At 37.3% G+C, this 22,296-nt stretch overlaps 1 protein-coding gene across 1 annotated transcript in view; it reads left to right on the top strand.

Annotated features, from left to right (window-relative positions):
* The window catches only part of gbb (TGF-beta family member glass bottom boat), a 92,092-nt gene that overhangs the window by 28,344 nt on the left and 41,452 nt on the right, over positions 1-22,296 (top strand). Inside the window, exon 2 of the mRNA XM_081769217.1 lies at positions 11,063-11,240. Coding sequence (XP_081625343.1) covers positions 11,063-11,240 — 178 coding nt within the window. The remainder of the gene's footprint in view (positions 1-11,062; positions 11,241-22,296) is intronic.

Below are 22,296 nucleotides of genomic sequence, written 5' to 3'. Positions count from 1 at the left end.
TGGTTGTGGCAATTCAGATACACAGTGAACTTGCGTAAAGACAGAGGGAACATGGGACATCCACAGAGCGTCATAAGAGCATGTATGCTGAACGAGTTCAAATGGAGGTCAAACGCCGCTGTAGCGGGACAGAAAATTTGCCAGGCCTTTGTTGAGGGTGTCGTGACGACGCGGACAGTGCAGCGATGGTTTAACAAGTTTAAGGACGATGACCAAACACCCGAAAACACCACATGCCAGAAGACCAACACATGTACGTACAAAGAGGAACTGGGACTACAATTCAGTGTGTGGAGAAACCATTCGGAAGCACATCCATCAAGTTGGGAAGCACTACAAGTTAGGTCTCACATGTTTTGACTCCGGGCCAGAAGGCAACGCGGCAGTCGCATGGGTTTATTTACTGTTTCGGAGCCATTTCTGGACAGGGCGTTGACATGTGATAAAAAAGTGGGTCCTATACGAAGCTCCACGGCGCCGTCATCATTGGTTAGCATCCCATGAACCGATTTCAAAACAGCCGAAACCAGCACTGTACCAGAAGAAGGTCCTTCTGTGTGTTTGGTGCATCGTGCATCGGGAACTGCTACCAGCTGGTCAGAGTATCAATGCAACTGTGTAGTGTCAGCAGTTGAGCTGTGCTCAACAAAAACTCAAAACTCTGGAGCCATCACTTCTGAATTGCAAATGGGTCCTCGTTTACGGGACAACGCTAAGTCCCACGTGGCTAGGATGACTCAGGACACCATTCTCCGCCTTGGATGGGAAACAATATTGCAACCACTATATTCCCCGGGTATTGCACCGTCCGATTATTACCTGTTCCATTCTTTGGACAATCACCTTGAGGCCGCCAATTCAAATCCCTAGTAAAAGTCCAAAATGCACCTGATACCTTCTTCGTTTCACGGCCCACCAACTTCTACCGCGATGAATTCCATGGCCTTCAGGAACGTTTTCAGAAGGTCGTCGATGTTGATGGGGACTATTTGTGATCTTCCAGGTTAGGTGACGTATCGATGTTCGAAGGTGGTGGGTGAAAAAGCAACAAAACTTTTCTTGGTTACCTTTTTATTTAAATTTAAGACCTTGTATACAGAACCTATGTACACAAGATTGATTTTCTTTAAATTTCACTTAATTTCTTTATAGTTTCCTGACAAAAATATTTATTTATTATTCGTGACTAAAAAAAAAAACAATTATTTTATTACACTGAGTAGAAATAAAAGAGAGCGAATGAAATCCAAACTGAATAAAAACATTGTTTCTCACCAAATTTTCCATTCTCTGTCTTTTAAAATACTTGTTAAAGCATATAAAAATATAATGTACTTACAAATCAGTTTAGTACCTTTGTTTTATGGCTGTATTTATAATATCTTGTTAAAATGTTTGTCTTTAAACTGTCAAATATAAATCGCAGTAAATTGTGTAATCTGCTGTCACAAAAATGTATCCTACTTTTCGATCGGTATGGAAAAAAATATTTCTCCATACTATTTTACCGTATATTATTAATTGCCAATAACTTTGTTACTTTTAAATGAAGGAAGCGAGATAATTTTACTATGATGTTTTTAAAGCTGGTCATTGGGGGGAAGCAGGAAACCATTTGGGGGGCCTGGACCCGATGCCCCCCCTTAGCTACACCCCTGAGTTTAAGGTCCCTCGATTCTGCTTCGAGGCTAAGGGATATGGTGACCATGAGAAATGAATGAAATGGCGGAATGAAGAAAGTGGGAGGAAACAGGAGAACCCCTGAGAAAACCCACTACACGGCGTTTCTCCACCACAAAGCCTACTTAACACAAGCTGGGATCGAACCATGGACACCATGCACCAGAGATGAATTCTCTACCACTGAGCTACCGCGGCCCTGCTTGGGCTTGGTCGTCCATATCCAATCTTTCTTTTGGCCTTGCTTAAACAACTTCTAGTTTTGTTCTAAATCCAGACTCCATATTGGCGTAGATATTAATATTACAGTCGATTGGTAAAATCAATCTTCCACATTTAAAAATTAAAGTACACACAAGTACAAAAATAAGCATTTACCATAAAAACACTAGCAAGTGTTCAAAATACATTTATGGCTTCTATAAAATCAATTGAAAATTGCTATTTTTAATTACGCAGGTAGTGTAAAACAGCAGTTTTCGACTCCAGCCGAGTTTAAGCTCAACCTAAACTTAGTTGACCAAAGTGAACTGACCCGACTGACCCGACCCGACAACCCGACCCGATAACCCGACCCGAGTTGACCCGATTGACCCGACCCGACAACCCGATCCGAATAACCCGACCCGACAACCCGACCCGATTGACCCGACCCGAATAACCCGACCCGAGCTGACCCGACCCGACAACCCGACCCGATAACCCGACCCGAGCTGACCCGACTGACCCGACCCGACAACCCGACCCGTAACCCGACCCGAGCTGACCCGACTCGGGTCACGGGTCGGGTCGGGTCAACCCGACCCGTTTGAGAGCACTAGTTGCACTGAACACCTTCACTTATTAATATATAATTGTTCTTGTAAAATTTATATCATAGGATACTGCCTGCGTACGTGTCTTTGGCGTGGGAGGCGCGGGTTCGATTCCCGGCGGGAGCTCATGTGGTTCGGATTCCACGTTAATTAGTATGTCCACGTCTCATGTAGCCTCGCTGCTGAACGGGACGTTAAACTCAAAATTAACTCAACTCATAGGATACTGCCGTTTGATAGTAGTAGTTTGGTGTATCACGAACACCCCCTGACTACCTCACGATAAAAAAAAAATGAAACTAGTTTAATATTAACTAGTTATGCTTAATAAACCGACTATCTCACTCCCGGGCTCAATACTGGTATTCGTGCCAATGAGCTAACATGATGGCTAAGTCGATAGGGTGATATATAGCAGATATCCCCCTTAAATATATATATGTATTGTAAAAATTACTTAAAAGTTGTACGGAGTTTACCTTGGTAGTTCCGTATCTCGGACCGAAGTGTCCTCTGACCGTCCCGTCAACCGTAGTTATTCAGCTGCTAGGAGCTCCAAAAAGGTAGATTCCCTTTCTATGTGCAGTTTTCTGTATGGGCCAACGGGTTTGCCCTGACAATAATTTCGGCTATCTTAAATGAAGTCATGACTTTGAACGATTATATCTTGTTTACATGACACGTAGTGAGAGATTTGAATGTCTCACCACATACATACATCTTTTCTGAACAAACTGATATATTTTTACACACTAACAATGCTTTGTAATATACATACCACATTAAAAGAAAAAACAATTAAAAACTTTCAACTTCCCCACTTCACAATTGACAAGCTTGACAGGTGGAGACCCTATGCGAAAAAACAGGCAGGTCGCCCAGCAGAAAACAATCAGAAGGGATGTAAACACAATACTTTCAACTTATTTACTTTCAACTGCTTAGACATGTATTATAGTTACTGTTCAAACATTATAACATTTACAAAATATATTTAACAAGAGAACTATAGTATATAAACCTATTTATATTATCATGTGGAGGGGTACTACACTTTTCCAAAATATTGGTGCATTGACCAAAGGGGAACATCTTCCATTTGTAGACGAACATCGCTCGCACGGCCCCAAGAATTGTCTGTAAATAGTACTTTTAAATGGCACATTCAGGGATATAAGACCTTCAGACATAGGACATACCGTTCTGAAGAAACCTAATTGCTATTTCGATGTATCCAAGGACCTTTGTAGTTTTATTTATATTAAATGATCAACTTAGCCCAATGCTGGAGTGAATGTGTTTCAAAGTTTGTATCACTACGCTTCAGGCTGGCAGGTTCGACCAGAGGGGAGGCAAAGCAAGAGGTATAAAGTGAGAAAACACGTCATAAGCAAAGAAAATCACGAGTTATTGTTCACTAAAAATGACACTAGAATGTTACTAAAATACAAAAGAAATGTTCTCGTCTTCTTGACGCTGAACGCAAGTGTATCTAACTCGTAGTTAACCACATTTGAGTTGAAGTAGTAGCATTGTCCTATCATAGGTAGCTTAAAATAATACCATCTATGGACCTAAGTGCGATGTTTAGATGGAAACAGTTGTACTCTCCTCTCTGATGTCCAGGAGTATTTCTCTGGAGGCTAAGAGTTTGGTTAGCAGATGGAAGATGATTTTGAAACTTTCAAGGAAAAAAAAGAAAATCGTTGCTTTTGCGAATCTTTCCAATACCGTATTTTCCCAACGTAACTGATATGTTAGGCGCTTATAATAGGTAGAATGTCGGCTTTAATACTCTTATTTACATGAATAATATGCTTAAATGACGTAATATTAATATTAAGTTATAAATAATATATAATTTGCATTTTGATATGCAAACTTTTTGATAGCTAATTTGCTTGTCAAAATTCAAATTAAGTATGCACATGGTATATACAATGCCCAAATTGTTGAAGAACTGATAGTTTTAAAGAAATGGCTTGCAATATGTCTTTCTGCACTTGGACACTTCACTTCGTGCATTTGGACTTCTTTCCCGAGAACTTAGGTGCAGTATCAGATGAACACGGTGGAAGATTTCATCAAACAACTCATGTATTGGAAGAAAGATACTCGGGAAATGTGAGGGGATTTCTATGCTGGCTGACTACTGTTAAACCGTCCAAAGAGAACATATGGTGCATACAAATAGTGATGAGCGCAAGAGTCGTGGTCTTGCTATTGTTGCAAGAGTCTTGCATGCAAGACCAAGACCAAGACCAAGACTCTTGCGCAAGAATCTTGCACAAGTACCGACACTACTTAATTTATATATATAATGTAAAAAAGAAGATGGATTTCTTGGCTTCAGTAAAAATGCTGCTGGAGTGAATGTGTTCCCAGTAGTTTATACAATCCGTGTGAGTCGATCTGCCCCTGTAGCATATAGCTACAGTATGTCGTTTTCTGAATTGGTTGTTCGCGTTTTCTGTAAATATTGCTCGTTTTCAAGCCACACAGGTGTCATCTTCCGCCAAGTGAGCTTTTTTGGTGGACAAACACTGTATGCGAGGATTTTCTCGGTGTTTTTTCTGTTTTCTCCTACTTTCTTCATCCACCATTTCAGTCATTTCTCATCATTACCGTCTCCCTTAACCTTGATGCATAATCGTAGGACGTTAAACTAGGTACTTCATTTCATTTCAAAGCATATTAGTGGTGTTCCTCTTCCAAAACTAAAGAGAAATGTAGTATTGAACATCGGTAATACCGTAACCATAGGTGTCGACTACATGGGTATGGCCTTGGCTCCGAGACTCAAGCATCCGTTGGAAATTTTTAATGTGTGCTCATAAAATTAATATCGAAATAACATTTTCATGACATTGACAAAAACTTAGTGCATGTGACCGCAAGTTTGATTTTATGAACGGATGCTGTGAAACTTTTAACCTCCTTAGGTATACGGCACATCGAGGGTTGAGCGATAATATTATACTACAACAATAAATCTATATTATAAAATTGAAAGTGACTATTTTTGTGACTAGTAATCTCTTTAACCACCCGACCGATCTCGATCAAATTTTCAACATAGATGAGGTTTGGGCCTGGGAGTGTTTTCACCATTTCACTTTGACGGTAAAACTTAGGGGAGGGGAGAAGGGGGAGTTATAAAATAATAAATAAAACTTAATAACTCTTGAACCAAACGACCAATCTCGATCCGTTTTTAACATAGGTGAGGTTCAAGCCTGGAATGTTATCTGTCAATTCGCTTTGACGGAGCAACGTAGGAGAGGAGGAGATGGGAGAGATGTACAAAAATCACAATAAATAAAAATAGTAGTGACTAAGTTTGTGACTTAATAACTCGTGAACCGATCTCAATCAAATTTTTAACATGTATGAGGTTCGGGATTGGAAAGTTTAGTTTGTTTCATTTGATGGTAGAACGTAGGGAAGGAGGAGGTGAGAGGAATATATATAAAACTTAATAACTTTTGAAACACTCGACCGATCTTGATCAAATTTTCAACATAGATGAAGTTTGGAGCAATTTTTATAATTTTACTTTGATGGTGCAACTTAGGGGAAGGGGAGGAGGGAGATATATGTAAAAAAGCTAAAAATATAAGTGACTGTCATTGTGACTTCATCACTCTTGATCCAGCCGATCGATCTCAATCAAATTTACAACATAGATGAGGTTCGAACTTGTGGTGGTTTTTATCAAATCACTTTGACGGTAGAATTTAGGAGAGGGGAAGGGGATGGAAAATGTACAAAAATAAATAAAATTTATTTATTTTATTTGTTCGAACCACCCGATCGAACTCGATCTCATTTTCAACATAGGATCGGACCTGAGATGGTTTCTGTCATATCACTTTGACGGTGCAGTTTAGGGGAGGGGAGGGAAAAGATATTTAAAAATGATCGAAAATGACCGATATTAAAATGGGATCTATAGGTTTAGGGTCGCTGAGCTAAACAGTGACACTTTCGATGCTGTATAAATTCAAATTCAGCCCCGTAGCTTGGCGGAGGGAAGGGAAGAGATATAAAAATGATCGAAAATGACGAATATTAGTGTCGAATCCATAGTTTTCGAGGTTGTTGTGTTGAATACTGACCTTCCGATACCGTTTACGACCAAATTCAGCCTCGTAACTTGGGGGAGAGGGAGATACATAACAATATAAAACATGATCAAATATTAGTGTCTAATCCATAGTTTTCGGCGTCGCTAAGGTGAACAGTGATACTTCCTATCCCGTTTAAATGCAAATTCACCACCGCAACTTGGGGAAGAAGGAGATATATAAAAATTATCGAAAATGATTATTATCAACGTCGAACTCATGGTTTTCGAGGTCATTGGGATGAACAATGACACTTCCGATGCCGTGCCTCGCAACATGGGGGAGGAGGAGATATATAAGTTTATTGAAATGACCGATATTAGTGCCGAATCCATAGTTTTCGGGGTCTCTGAGACGAACAATGACACTTCTGATGCCGCTTAAATCCAAATTCAGCTCCGCAACTTGGGGAGGAGGAGGAGAGAGAAATATAAAAATAATCGAAAATGATCGATATCAGAGAGCGCTTTACGAATAGTAAAAAGTGACTGACGAACGAAATATATTACTATTTACAAAAAAAAAAAAAAAAAAGTTTAACCCAACGAAGTGGGTAATTGATGCTAGTAATCCATATTCACAAGTAAGATTTCGAATAACTTGGAGTTTGATGCCGTTATTTTGTATTTCTAATACAGGTCGAAAGTATTCATATAAATTGAGTTTATACAAAACATAGACAATTGAGTCATTTTCAGTTTTCACTCAAATTATTCTAAAATATTAAGAGGTTTGATTATAATTATTATTTTAATTTTCTTTCTGTTTCTCAATATTGCTAAACATATCATCATCATCATCATAGCTATTCTGCCATTATTGGCAGGTTACTTGCTGCAACTGAGAAGGTTCGACGTTCGGTGGTCCTCGGCTAATCTCTTCGTCTTGACGTAGTAATTTTCTGTTTTAATACCTTCCTTCAACTACAGTCTCCTCCTCCGCCCCCTCCCTCTCTTTCCTTCCACAATACCCTCTAGTACGTCCCTCATAATACAGTTCCTCCTCAGCCAATATCCTAACCAGTTCCTCTTCCTCCTCTTAACAATATCTAAAGTTCTTCTTTGACGAGGGCCGTATGGACCTTGTGGAATTGCCACATACCGGGCATCTAATTGATTTATTTTTAGTTTAGTATTCCTTTCAGCAGTGAGGCTATATGAGACATGGACCTACAGTTTAACGTTGGATGCGAACTACATGGGCTCCCATTGGGGACCGGACCCGGGTCTCCTACACCAAAGGGCGTACGCTGACCACTTAGCCACAAGGGAGCTCGCCGGGCGCCTAGTAACAGCATCAAGCGAATAGAATATTACGGCCATTGAAGAGACCGGCGATTCCATCTTCAATCATTCCCGTACTTGTTCAACATTTCCTACAGTACAGTATATGATGTGATGCATGACAAAGTGAAATTTCGTAAAATGAGTGTTCGGCGATTGCCAAGGAATCATGTTGATATTGAAAAGGGGCAGCAACTAATGATATATCTGGACCACCTGGCACAATACATGAAGAAGTACATAATTTCTAGAGATATCTTTACAGATGACGAGTCTTGTGGTATCGCTACACGCCTGAAACAAAGTGGGCATTTATGGAATGGAATCACCAAAGAATAAATTCAAATGATCAATAAAAAAAAAAATATGCAAGAGACTGTCTTTTGGCATATGTAAAGGAATCTACTGGTGGATTTTCTAGTACGTGTGGCCATTGTGAATGCTGCATCATATGAAACAACAGTAGCAAAGATGCGTCGTGCTCTTCATGACAAATTTCCTAACATTAATGGTATATATGTGTAACTCCTTCATGATGGTGCACGCGCTCATATTACTGATTTTGTTCGTGAGAAACTCAAGAAATTTGAGAGGGAGGTGCTCGACCAGCGTCGCACAGTCCTGATCTGGTAACTTCAGACTAATATCTTGGCCCGATAAAGAATTCATTCATTCATTCATTCATTGTTTATTCATCCATGTCGTACATTATTGGTCAGAGACCAGTACATAGGACTTGTCAAATAATAATAAGACATTTCAATATAATTGATTTACATTATTTTACAAACTATCACCCAAGTATTCGTTAATATGATAATACATTTTGTTACACAAAAAATTAAATAGTTCATTTTTGAAATTTCGTATGTTTTTGATATCCTTCAAATAACTTGGGAGCTTATTAAACAACTTAGCGGACATAGGAAGAACACTTCTTTTGGTGCACGCATAGTTTTGGTATGCTGTGAATATGTTATTTTTTTGTCGTGTGTTGTATGAATTTACATCGTCAACATGAAGAAAACTACTTTCATTTCTCTTTATATATATGATACTTTTGTATATGTACAGACATGGCACAGTTAAAATTTTATTTGACTGAAAGACCCTTTTACATGAGGACCTTGGTGATAGATTAAAAATAGATCTTATTGCCTTTTTCTGTAGACGAAAAGTAGTAACACTGGAATAGGAGGCTCCCCAGAAAATTATTCCGTAATTTAACAATGATTGAAACTTACCATAGTACAATAACAGCAAAGTTTCTTTTGACACTGAACCACGTAGTCTATAAATGACAAAACATATAGGCTTAATTTGCTGTTTAGCTCAGTAATATGTGCATCTCATGTAAGCCTATTGCTTATTGTTACACCTAAAAATTTAGTGGATTTTGAATAGTCTACATCAGTTGAATTTATCACAATGGGTGGTACTGTTCGAGGTGTACATGAGTAATGAAAATTTAGTGCTTTTGTTTTCTTTGCATTTATCAGCAGTTGATTCTGAGATGTCCATTTTATCAAACGCTCCACAGTTTGTTTTAATTTACTTTCTAGTTCAACTGCATTGTCCGCTGTTACAAGGACATTTACATCGTCAGCTTATATGACAATATGTTGGGGATACATATATTGAACAAAATCATTTATGTAAAATAAAAAAAGAATTGGCCCAAGAATTGAGCCTTGAGGAACACCAGCAGAGATAGTAGCAGTTGTGGATGAAAATGTGACTTGCTTATTGTTAATTATTTTTTGTATTTTTACTACTTGTTTTCTGTTTGTCAGGTACGAGCGAAACCATTCATGTACTACACCCCTAATACCATATTTCTGGAGTTTTGCCAGTAGAAGAGAATGTTGAACGCTGTCAAATGCCTTGGAGAAATCAACAAATAAACCTACTGCATATTTTCCCTTATCAAGTACTGTAGAAACCTCTTTAATAAAGTTAAACAACGCTGTATCAATTGATTTGTTTTTTTGGAAACCATGTTGAGAAGACGAGATTAGGTTATGGCAGGGTATAAAATTTCTCAAGCGCGATAACATTAGTGATTCAAAAATCTTCGAGAAAATAGACAAAATAGAAACAGGCCTATAGTTTTGAACATCATAAGTAGTTCCTTTTTTGTGCAAAGGTATAACTTTGGCAGTCTTCAATCTGTCGGGGAAAACGCCTGATTCAAATGATACATTTACAAGAAAGCATAGTTATTTCACTATTAAATGCGCACTCTTTTTAATAATTAGGGATGGGACTTCATCTATACCTGCAGAACGGGTACTAGAAAGCCTTTTGATACAGTCCAACAATTCTTCTTCAGTTACCGGAGTTACATACATACTATGTTTGTTGCATGGAATATTTGACTCTACAGCGAGATCCAACTTTCCAGGTGGTAAATTCGTATTAAGAACATACTGATTAAAGACTTCAGTAATGGCAGCAGGATCAGCGAAAGAATTATTTCTATAATTAACTTGTGATATTTCGCGCATTGGAACAGTCTTTGATGAATTGTTTATTACGTTCCACGCACCTTTCATTTTGTTTTTATATCCGTGTATTATAGTGTCATTGTGGATTCTTTTGGCTGTTCGAATAACATTCTGATATATTCTTTTGTATGTTTTTATATGGGAAATAACTCTAGCTGGTAAATTAACACAGGTTTTCTTAAGTTTATGATAATATATAAGCTTTTGCTTTGAAACTTTTATTCCTTGCGTGACCCACTCTTTCATGTTATTAAGATCTTTCCGTAACTGTAATGGAAATGCTATGTTAAAATTATGTAAGAAAACATCAACAAAATAATTGAATTTGTCATTAGCACTAGGTAAGTCGTACAAGGGATTGCAAGATTCACGAGATAATAGAAAACAAAAATTCTTGACCGGCCAACGCCTCAGCTCCGATGACGAAGTCAAATTGGTTGTTCGCAGATGAATACACTCCCAAAAGACGCGGACTTCTTGAACAGAGTATTTTGTAACATATCATGATGGGAATATGTTGAGAGACTTGGCGTATATGTTAAGAAGTAGCTTTAACATGAGCCTTTACTTTGCACTTTCTCACGTATAGTTTCTTTTTACATACATTATAGTACATGTTTGATCAGTCATTGTATTATTATTTCTTGTAGCACATCACCTGAATAACTTGAGACACGAGCGGGACAAGGTTTTGTGGTTTGATGTATCTGAAGCTCCAGTCGGAGAGAACATTGTGGCTGCTGAGCTTCGGCTGTTTAAAAGAAAAATTGAAGGCAAAGATATTAGTATTTCCATTACAGTACACAAACTGATCGAAGGGAAGCTGGGGTAAGTGTTCATTTGTAGTGTTTATATGTTTTATCTAAAGTACCATTTAGAATTACCTGAATCGATTTGAGATCCTATGTAGATTTGTTACCTGCGTTTACTTTAACGCCAGCACACAAATAAACAAGTTACTCTGTAAATTTGGATTATTAATCATGTAAAGTATTATATGAACCTATTTGGTCCCGTTATTTGTTTTACATAATCTAGATCTGGGCCGTTTCAGGATTAGGGTCAAAATTGATGTTCCTTATAAAAATCTCAGTTTCTAAATAGAAATACAATTTGCTTTTGAGGTACACCTTGTCTCAAAAAGGTTGAGCGCATTCTTTATTGGTGTTTTCAGGCAAAAATTTTCTAAGTCCAGCTTCGGGTATCTTCGGGAAAAAGTAAGCCAGGTTCGAACCTCCAAGCCAGCCTTTGCAATCGGGAAAAAGTTTGCAGATGTGTTTTTCTTTTTTTAAATATAATAAGACTTGTTACCAAGAGTTTAAAAAAGCAACATTGGTTGAAATACTTAATGATACAATATTTCGAAACCTTGCACATGCTTGTTTGTCATTTAGCTCTCTATACGTAATGGAGCATTTAAATACGTTAAAGAATCTTTCCATATGTAAAAGAATGCTCAAAGTTAAGAAATAGAACATAATTATCGCCTGAGTACTAAAATAAAAGTCAAAGTAGAACAGAAACAGCGTTTGTCATGGATATGAATGTCATAATTATCTTGAGATCCGTTATACATCGCTAGAAGCTTAGTTCTAAAAGTCCTTGTGTTAGCTCATTGGTAAGCTGTCGGATTTCAATTCATAAGGTTGTGAGTTCGAATCCAATCTGGGTCAATACTTTTTTTAAAATTATATTTTCCGCAATGCATGAAAAATTATATAAAATAATTACATTAAAATACATAAGTTGTTTATATATAACATAATAATTGCAGAACATAGTAATTATTATGTTTAAAATATAACATCTGAGATAATTTTCACAGTAGGTCGTTATTATATATGAGAATGTTAAATACAAGTTAGGAAAATCGTTTAATAGCAATAAATAAGTTATGTAGTGTATTTATTTGCAGCTATTTGTCATACAGATTTAACTTCTCAATATTCTCATTACAGTATGTTATTTATATTCGTGAAATACAGTATATTCCTACGGATATAGAAAGTGTATAAACAGAGTATCCAAAGTCGTATCCTGCTTCAAGACACATAGCTTTTCCCGATCCCCTTAACGTCACGGGAAGAAACACAAATTCTCTTTAGAACGGAATGTCGTTACTTAGAGTCTCATTCGAATACGTTGAATATGCTTTTGTGTATTCATCTCTCTCTCTCTCTTTCTCTTTCTCTCTCTCTCTCTCTCTCTTTCTCTCTCTCTCTCTCTCTTTCTCTCTCTCTCTCTTTCGCTTTGTTTATGTGTGTGTGTGTGTTGCAGAATATCCCAAGTTGAATACAACATTTGCAAAGTATATGAGCATCATTGTCATCGAATACCAGAAATTGAAAGTCGTGTTTCTTCAGGTTAGGTTTGCGTGTTCATGTTAGCTCACTGGTAGAGTACGGACTTGCCAGTGAAGAGGTCTTGAGTTCAAAGCCTACAGCTAATTATCATTCTTTTGTTAGTAGGATTGCACAGAAATCGAATACAAGGAGTGGTTTACTTCTAGAAATATTTTCAGAAGCGTTTAGGTAGCCCTGAAAAGGGCTGTTTTCGGGAGTTAAGGCGGGGTCATTAATATTGTGTCCAAGACCCTTCTGAATTTATTACACGCTCCATTCTTCTGGGCATGGAATCTATTACATGGGTGACAAATCTATCTCCTTCCCCTACCTCCAGCCATGCTTCGGAAACAAGATGCCACAGGTCATCCTGAGTTCTTGGTGGATCTGCCTCAGGCCAACTTTCCCTTAGAGTACGCTTCACTTCTGCTCACATATTTTCCATGAGATTGAGGTCTGCTCCACGAGGCGGCCAGTCGATTAAATCAATCTCAGGGTGCCCTGCGAACCATTCCTGAACCACACGGGAATTATGTATTGGCGACTGGTATTGCTGGAACTGAATTACACCATCAGGCTGAAACAGATGGCACCATGATATTACTGATAATGTCTAAGTACTGAGCATTGTCCAGATGTCCTTCAATTCTATGAAGCTGTCCTGCTCCGCGACTGGAAATCCAACCCCAACATAAAATAGATACATGGCCACTGCGATTGCAAGCAGCCACATATCCATGGTCATATCGGGTGCCTCTCGGACGATACACAAAACGGCGTCCCTCCTTTGATGTTGTGAATATGGATTCATCTGAGAAAACTACGTTTTCCCAATTGAGACCCACATTCGCCTGTGCAAACGCGAGACGGTAAATTTTGTGGTCGTCTGAGAGTTTTTCCTTCACGGCAGCAACACGGCCACGTAACCCAGCATGACGAAGCCTTCGCAGAGCTGTATGCTTACTACCAGGAAAGAGAGAAGCTTCCCTTATCTGTCTAGACGTCCTTAGTGGGTCTAACCGGGCTTCGTTTACTAATCTCGCATCTTGGGCTTCGGTTGACACAGGCGGACGACCAGGAGATCGTAAATTACCAGTCTGACCTGTAGCACCATATTTCCGAATCCATTGCCTTCCTGTAGAGGCCGGGACACCTACTCGCCTGCTAGCTGCAGTTGCAGAATAACCTTCCAACTCCCATAAAGTAATTACTGCTGTACGTCTATCCATAGTTACCAATGTTCTGAGCTGTGAGAAGAAAGCAATAGGTAAAAGCTAGTACCTGACGTGTGATTGGTTACTTGCACGACACGCCTATTGTGGGGAACAGCGTTGCCAGATCTAGCATAATGATGCTAGATCTAGCATAATTTGCATGTCTCTAGCACCTAGCATCTTGCTTTTAGCATCCTGCCCAAATCTAGCACAATTTCAGCAAGTTATCAAAAAGCTGTAAAACCTGGAGAAGTTGGTCGTGGGAAGAAAAAGAACGGCAGAAATGTATCCTCTTCCATTGATTCATACACTCGGTAAACCATACAGGCAGTCTTATTTTCCTAAGTAAGTTTGGAACGGCTTTGGGCTTTTTTTTTTTTTTGTGGCTCCACCCAGGGTTTTCTAATCCTTTAACTCCGAGGCATGGGCGGAGCTATGGGGGCCATTCTCCCCCCAACTTTTTGACAACTTCACCATCTTCACTTCTGACTTCATGATCATATTTATTCCTGAAATGACAGCTCCGAGACCGACCAAAAATCTGCCCCCTCCCCCAGCAGACGATTCCCAACTCCGCTTATGCTGCGAAGTAATTTTCTTTCAAAATATGTAAACAAAAACTTTGCATTCATTTATACGATATATACGCCATTGCGTTTGGCAACGACTGCAGTAATTTAGTTGAGTTAAAATTTTGGTGCGTGAAGTATTGAGTTCTATCCATGCATTCTTGCTCTCTGTGTATTTTAAGTTACGTTATCGTATCTCAACTTTGTTTTTGTTTTTTTTTTAAACTCCTGAATTAGTAATTATGAGGATCTAGCATAATTTGACCGAATCTAGCATAAGTTCGATCAGGTTTTGGAATAATTCCGAGCTGTGAGTCTGGCAACGCTGGTGGCGAACGACTTGGTCAACGACTCGCGAAAGAAATCTGAAAATGGTGCGCCGTAATAATAATAATAAAAACAGTTTTTATAAAGGAATATTAATACATACGAAAAGCTGTTTAAAGAATGAATTGTTATACTGACTTTACACGTATAAAAACATATACCATATACCAAACAGATTGAGCGATATGATTATAGCTGTTTTGAGACGAACACTTTCGAAGTCCAACTTCGGGTGTCTTCGGAAAACAGTAAACTAAAGCTGCTGGTTCGAACTTCCAAAGCCAACCTTAGTAATCGGGAAAAGATGTACAGATATGTTTTTCCTTCTGTTAAATATAATAAGACATGTTGAAATGGTATTAAGTGTAGAAAAAAGTAACATTGATTGAAATACTTAATGATACAATATTTCGAGACTATGGATTCACACTCTCGTTTCGTCATTGTGATTTCCATACGGAAAAGAGCATTTACGTATGAGCTGAGTTATATTTCAGAAGCAGCTTCCGAAAAGCGGTCATATTAGGTCAGTGGTACACCACCGAGCGTTTAAATCGTGAGTTCGATACCCGTTCAGGTGAGATTCCTTTATGATATTCTACTTTCCTCAATGCATGAAAATTATGTAAAATAGTTACATTACAATTCATCAGTTGTATATATATTTTCATATCATCAGTTGTATATATGAGTTGAATATATATATTCATATCATCAGTTGTATATATCAGTTGAATATATATATTCATATCATTTCACGACATAAGTAATTCTTATCTTTAAAATATAACATCTGAGGTATTCACAGAACGTCGGTGTGTTATGTGTGAATATTGAATACAAATTTAAAAAATCGTGTAATAGCAATAAATAAGTTATGTAATATATTTATTTGCAGCTACTTTCATCGCAGATAACTTCTCAATATTCGCATTACAGCATTTAGGTAGAGCATATCGAAAATCGGATCGTGGTTCAAGACAAAAAACTAGCTAGCCCCAAACTGTCACGTAAGAAATTCACGAATCGCAAAAGTAAAGGGAAGAGATTGAGAGCGGTAATTCCTTAATCGCTCTCTCTCAACTCTCTCTTATCTGCATTTATACATATAAAAGTGTATGTATGTATGTTCCATCATAACTCATGTATGCCTAGAGCAGGGTTTCTCAACCTGGGAGTCGCGGCCCCTAGGGGATCGCGAACATAGGCGGAAGAGACAAATATAGTTAGAATCTAATACCAGAAATTATTTTTAAATATTATTTTTAATTTTGTTCTGATAGGCATACTTTTATTTTTTATACACACTGTAAAGAACAATAAAAAATAAGTCTACTGAACATTTTCAAAGGGTGTAGAATTCGTGTTACTATTCGGTTCAAAGTCTCTTGTCGTCGCGAATTCTGTCGAGAAATTTGAAGCTTAAAATGTATAAAACGATAATCATGCCTGTTGTTCTGTATGGTTGCGAAACATGGTCGCTTACTCTGAGGGAAGAACATAGACTGAAAGTATTTGAGAACAAGATCCTTAGACGAATATTCGGACCCAAGAGGAACGGGAATGAGGAATGGCGGAAACTTCATAACGAGGAACTACATAATTTATACGGTTACCCAACATTGTTAGGGTCGTCAAGTCTAGGAGGCTTAGGTGAGCAGGTCAGGTAGCTAGAATGGAAGAAAGTAGAAACGCTTTGAAAGTCTTGACTGGAAGACCAAACGGAAAACGACCATTAGGAAGACCTAGGGGCAGATGGGAGGACAATATTAAGATGGATCTCGCAGAGATTGGAATACAAAGTAGAAACTGGATCCAATTGGCTAAGGATAGAAGTCAGTGTAGAGCTTTTGTGAACGCGGCATTGAACCTCCGGGTTCCATAGGCCATAGAGTTAGTTAGTTAGTAGAGTTGTTTAAAAATGAATTTAAATCAAAGAGGTATGATATAAAACTAATGAGAACTGTATATAGAAATACTAGAAAAATACACATGAAACAAAACCTGCACATTGAAATACAATTAAAATTAAAACCTCATGAGATACCTAAGCATGGTGTAATTTCACTAGTGCAGCAATGCCCGGTTCAATCTTCATGACGAATATTATCAAGCCGTTTTCAACTGATAAGCGATTTCTTATCTTTGTTTTAATGTTTACCATTAAAAAAAAAAAAAAAAACACTTTCGCACAAGTACGATATAGCAAATGGAATTATTACTTTTAAAGCAGCAATCACCAAACCAGGATATTCTTCTCTCCTCATCAGGCAGAACTTGTCCAAGTCTTCGTTACAGAAAACCAGTTGCAAAGACTTGTCGCATGATCATTCTATTATTTGGTCAAGAAGTTGTGGGCTTAGATCGGATACGTTAATGGCCTCTTCAATGAAGGAGTTTAACATCCATCTTGAACCAGCACCTTCGTCGTTGGGAATATAGATATTACAGTTACTGTATCCACTGTCAGTGCCGGGCGCCGAAAAGAGGGGCCACACATTTCGGAGGAAGTGTGTTACTCAAGTTAGGAAAGTGCATGTGCACATGTGTAAAATAGAAGGAAAAACGTAATAAAATGTGCTCAAAATTAAGGAAAGGTAGGGTTTATTTTGAAAATGTTATTGAGCTTCGTGCCAACCATGGTGGCGCTTCGTAGCTAGTCTGTCGACGTCACTCATATATACGGTGACATCGTACTATACTCTCGCCCCGGGCAATGATTTTCCATGGCACTGTTCACTATAAACAAAAAAAAAAATGGATTCTACTATTATAGAAATAGGTATGTTAAAAATCCCACACAAGCTTATTATAAAACAAATTATAAAAGGGTCGCTGGCAAGAGCGTGTGATAAAAGGGGATCGTGATAGGAATTAGATTGAGAACCACTGGCCTAGAGTAATTTTAACCACATTTCTTATAGTTTCAAAAAGAGTGCTGTCGGGTTACCTATGGTGAATGGGAGGGGGATACATATAAAAGATTGCTAGAAAATGATCGATATTAGATTCATAGTATTCGGGGTCGCTTAGATAAATAGTGAGACTTTCAATTTCGCTTAACTCCGATTAAGCTCTCATTAGTAGGGATGGGCACGAACGACTTTTCTTTGAAACTCGACTCGACTCGAAACAGACATCTTTGAGGTCTACTCTTGGACTCGGCGCGAAAAATATCTTCCAACTCGACTCGGATTAGAGTCAAGTCGAACCAAAACGAGCCAAATCCTGTGTGTAGTCCTACCTAGACAATACATAGACAATAATTATTCTATCATCAATTATACTACTGTTACTACAAATAATAATAATAATAATAATAATAATAATAATAATAATAATAATAATAATAATAATAATAATAATAATAATAATAATAATAATAATTATTATTATTATTATTATTATTATTATTATTATTATTATTATTATTATTATTGTGACAACACCGTGTACAAACATGAACGATAGATGGTTAGTAAAGGAATACTAAAAGCTAGTTGACTGCCGACGTCGGTATTCATGAAGTCTACAAGGCAAGGACATCGTTCATTACCCTAAGCTGTAAGCGTCGGTGGACTACAGATGGTCAACTATTAACCTCTCGCCAGAAATTGGTGGCCCCGCAGCGACGATCCGTGATGGCCCAAGTTCCATATTGAAAACTTTACTATCAGCGGCAGAGACGCGATAAAACGCCAACGAACCACAAAATTACTCTCCCAAAATATGTTAAAATGCCTATATGTGTGATTTGTTTATATTTAGGTGAAACAAAAAAAAACACAAAACAAATACCCCGGGGTGGACGCGAACTATCAATATTACGATTACTAGGCACGTGTTCTTCTGACTTCCCCACGGAAACGATCATAAAAAGCTTGGTTGTTGAAGGATAAATCATTGACGTCTTAATTTAGCCAATCAGACAAACCCCTACATCTCGAGTTCTAGGAGGTCATACCGTGAACCGTTTCAGATTTATTGGTTTCTGGTGGAGTACTATCCATGCGCAAAATTTGAGCATAATAGCCGACATGCATCTTCGGTGCCTCTTATCTTTAGTACAATTTTAACCAGAGATGGTGTGGGTCAATGAAAATTTGATCCACGACCCACCATGACCCACTATGACCCACCACCCAAATGACCCATTGGCCCACTCTGACCCATCAACCATCGTGATCCACTCTGACCCACCAAAACCCATCGACATCAACTCTGACCGATGACCCACGTCCTTTTCTCCATTGACTAAAGAGATTACACTTGTAATAAAACAAGACTGTGAAATTATCACTTATCGGAGTTTGAATTTCTACCGTCATTGGCTCAAGCACCTCTTTGTTACAATACTGGTGGGTCTGACCTTTACGATATATAATGGCAAAGTGTTTCTCATCTTCCGAATTAAAATGAATTTAAATTTATCATATGTAATTATTTCTTTGTTGCCTTACAGACACATTTCAGTAGAAAATAGGGTGAAATTTAAAAGTTTCGAATCAAGGAAAAGTAGACCAACGTAAATAAAAAAAAAAAAAAGAGAGAGAGAGAGAGAGAGAGAGAGAGAGAAACTAATTTTCTATATAATTAAGCATGCCGTACTAATTGGAAATGCCCATGTAATTAAGTTTAGAATACAAATTTTATGGCCATTTTTCTCTAACTTTATGGCTTGATTGCCTTATGCTCGGAACGCTCCATATATTAAACACCAGCTTCAGCAATTATAAATAGAAAGCAGTGGGTATAAAATTCAAAAAGAACTTTAGTTTGCATTACTCAATTTTTTTCTCAACTAATATCAATCGTTTTCGATTATTTTTACAAATCAACCCACTACCAATTTCCAATATATATATAATGCACCCCCGTCCCCCCGCTCATAAAAGACAATTTTAAAAAATGCCAGGGCATATTCTCTTTATTTTTAATAAAGAGTTATATGCTGAATTTCAGCTCTCAGTTGAACGGCTTGTGAGATACTAAATTTTTCGCAAAAATTCGGACTTCTACTCCCCCTAAGGATATGTATTATAATGAAAGTGACACGCGTATGATAACTTCTCAGTTGGGATTGGAGCCTGATTATATACCAAACGTCAATTCATTTGACTTTGCAATTTGACCGTGATGATTACGCAGACATAGTTACTTTCAATTTTTTATGATACATATTCTTATTTCATATGTTACAGATGATTCAAAAATATTTTTTCAAGCAGTTAGCTCCTCTAGAATCTCACAGGCTGCATCCCAAAATCCAACTCCTACTATCCTATGACAATCCAAAAGTGACTGAACTTTTTTTATTAGGAACAAATGACAAAAGAAAAATGGAGATCTTGAAAGTAAAATGTAGAAAAGCTCGGTGCCCCCAATAACTCCATATTTCTCCGCCCCTTCATTCCGAACTTAAAAATAAAACTTAATTCGAATATGGTTAATTAGTGAATTTATTACAGTTAAATTCCACTCACTACATGCTACAGCTACAACTATGTAAGAAAAAATAACAACTGTGAAACATGTTCTGAATTACTATTACATTTCTTGCGCTATTATTAAACATATTAGAATAGTAAAAGAGGATTGTTCGTGAAATAGTATATTTGCTCATGATTTTTAACTTTTTCATACGGAAAAAATTAAAATATTATTCAAGTTTTAAAATTTGCACTCTGCAAATATGTTGCCCTCTAGGCAATGGGACTAATGTGGACTAATGGGAAATGCTGCACTCTTAGCGGCGCTGAAAACTTATGATTCGATTCTAATATCGGTTGATTTCGATATCTTTATGTCGCTACATGACCACCCTGGGTGCTAATGGGAGCTTAATTGGACTTGAATTGAAAGTAGAGCTATTCACCTAAGCGACCACGAAACTATGGATTCAATAATAATATCGACCCGTTTCTAGCATTTTTGATATGTATCCCGACAGTACTCTTTTTCCAGACTGTAAGAAATATAGTTAAAATTGCTCTAGATATGTCAGAATTATGTTGAAACACACATATAAATCCACTTTTGTATTCTGTATAAATAGAGAGAGAGTGAGCGAGCGAGCGAGCGAGAGAGGGCGACTCAAGGCATCACCACTTCCACATTGCAAAAGCATATATCAGGAATTGAATTGAAAATCTATGTAAAAACTTTCTGCTGTGGCATGCTTCATAAGGACAATTCCAGTCTGCTCACGTGACCTTTGGGGTTCATGAATTTTTTTGCGAGCGTTCCGACTTTGGATTCTCTGTTTATACCCTCTGTTTATGCATCGAATAACTTTTCAAGAACATAAATGACATTCTATATTATGAATGTTGAGAATTACTCTCTATATGACAAATAGCTGCAAATAAATACACTACATGATTTATTTATTGCTATTGAACGAGTTTCTTAACTTGTATTTACATCCTCATATATAATACCGACCTACTGTGAAAATTATCTCAGATGTTATATTTTAAACATAATAATTACTATGTTCTGCAATTATTATGTTATATATAAACAACTTATGTATTTTAATGTAATTATTTTATATAATTTTTCATGCATTGCGGAAAATATAATTTTAAAAAAAGTATTGACCCAGATGGGATTCGAACTCACAACCTTATGATTTGAAAGCCAACAGCTTACCAATGAGCTAACACAAGGACTTCTAGAACTAAGCTTCTAGCGATGTATAACGGATCTCAAGATAATTATGACATTCATATCCATGACAAACGCTGTTTCTGTTCTACTTTGACTTTTATTTTAGTACTCAGGCGATAATTATGTTCTATTTCTTAACTTTGAGCATTCTTTTACATATGGAAAGATTCTTTAACGTATTTAAATGTTCCATTACGTATAGAAAGCTAAATGACAAACAAGCATGTGCAAGGTTTCGAAATATTGTATCATTAAGTATTTCAATCAATGTTGCTTTTTTAAACACTTGGTAACAAGTCTTATTATATTTAAAAGAAGAAAAACACATCTGCAAACTTTTTCCCGATTGCAAAGGCTGGCTTGGAGGTTCGAACCTGGCTTACTTTTTCCCGAAGATACCCGAAGCTGGACTTAGAAAATTTTTGCCTCAAAACACCAATAAAGAATGCGCTCAACCTTTTTGAGACAAGGTGTACATAAGTAGCTAATGTCACACCAATTTACTGTCCATGCTTAAGTTTGAATTCTTCATTTTTACTTTTTTTCTTAAAAAAAAATAATAATAATAATCCTTTTATTCGTAAATGTCCTACCGTAACACGTCCCCAGCAACAAGTACGTGAAATTCATTATATTTTATAGTAATTACATGTGTGAAAGTTTGTTTCTTTACTTGTTTAGAGAACATGAGCCCATTTATACAAATGCATATATGCACTTTTCTTTTCTCTTCATTTAAGGTGATATTTTATATATATAT

Source organism: Thermobia domestica, chromosome 8, assembly GCF_964235325.1.
Source record: "Thermobia domestica chromosome 8, izTheDome1.hap1.1, whole genome shotgun sequence".
NCBI classification, from domain to species: domain Eukaryota; kingdom Metazoa; phylum Arthropoda; class Insecta; order Zygentoma; family Lepismatidae; genus Thermobia; species Thermobia domestica.
This window is presented reverse-complemented; position numbering and strand designations above follow the sequence as displayed.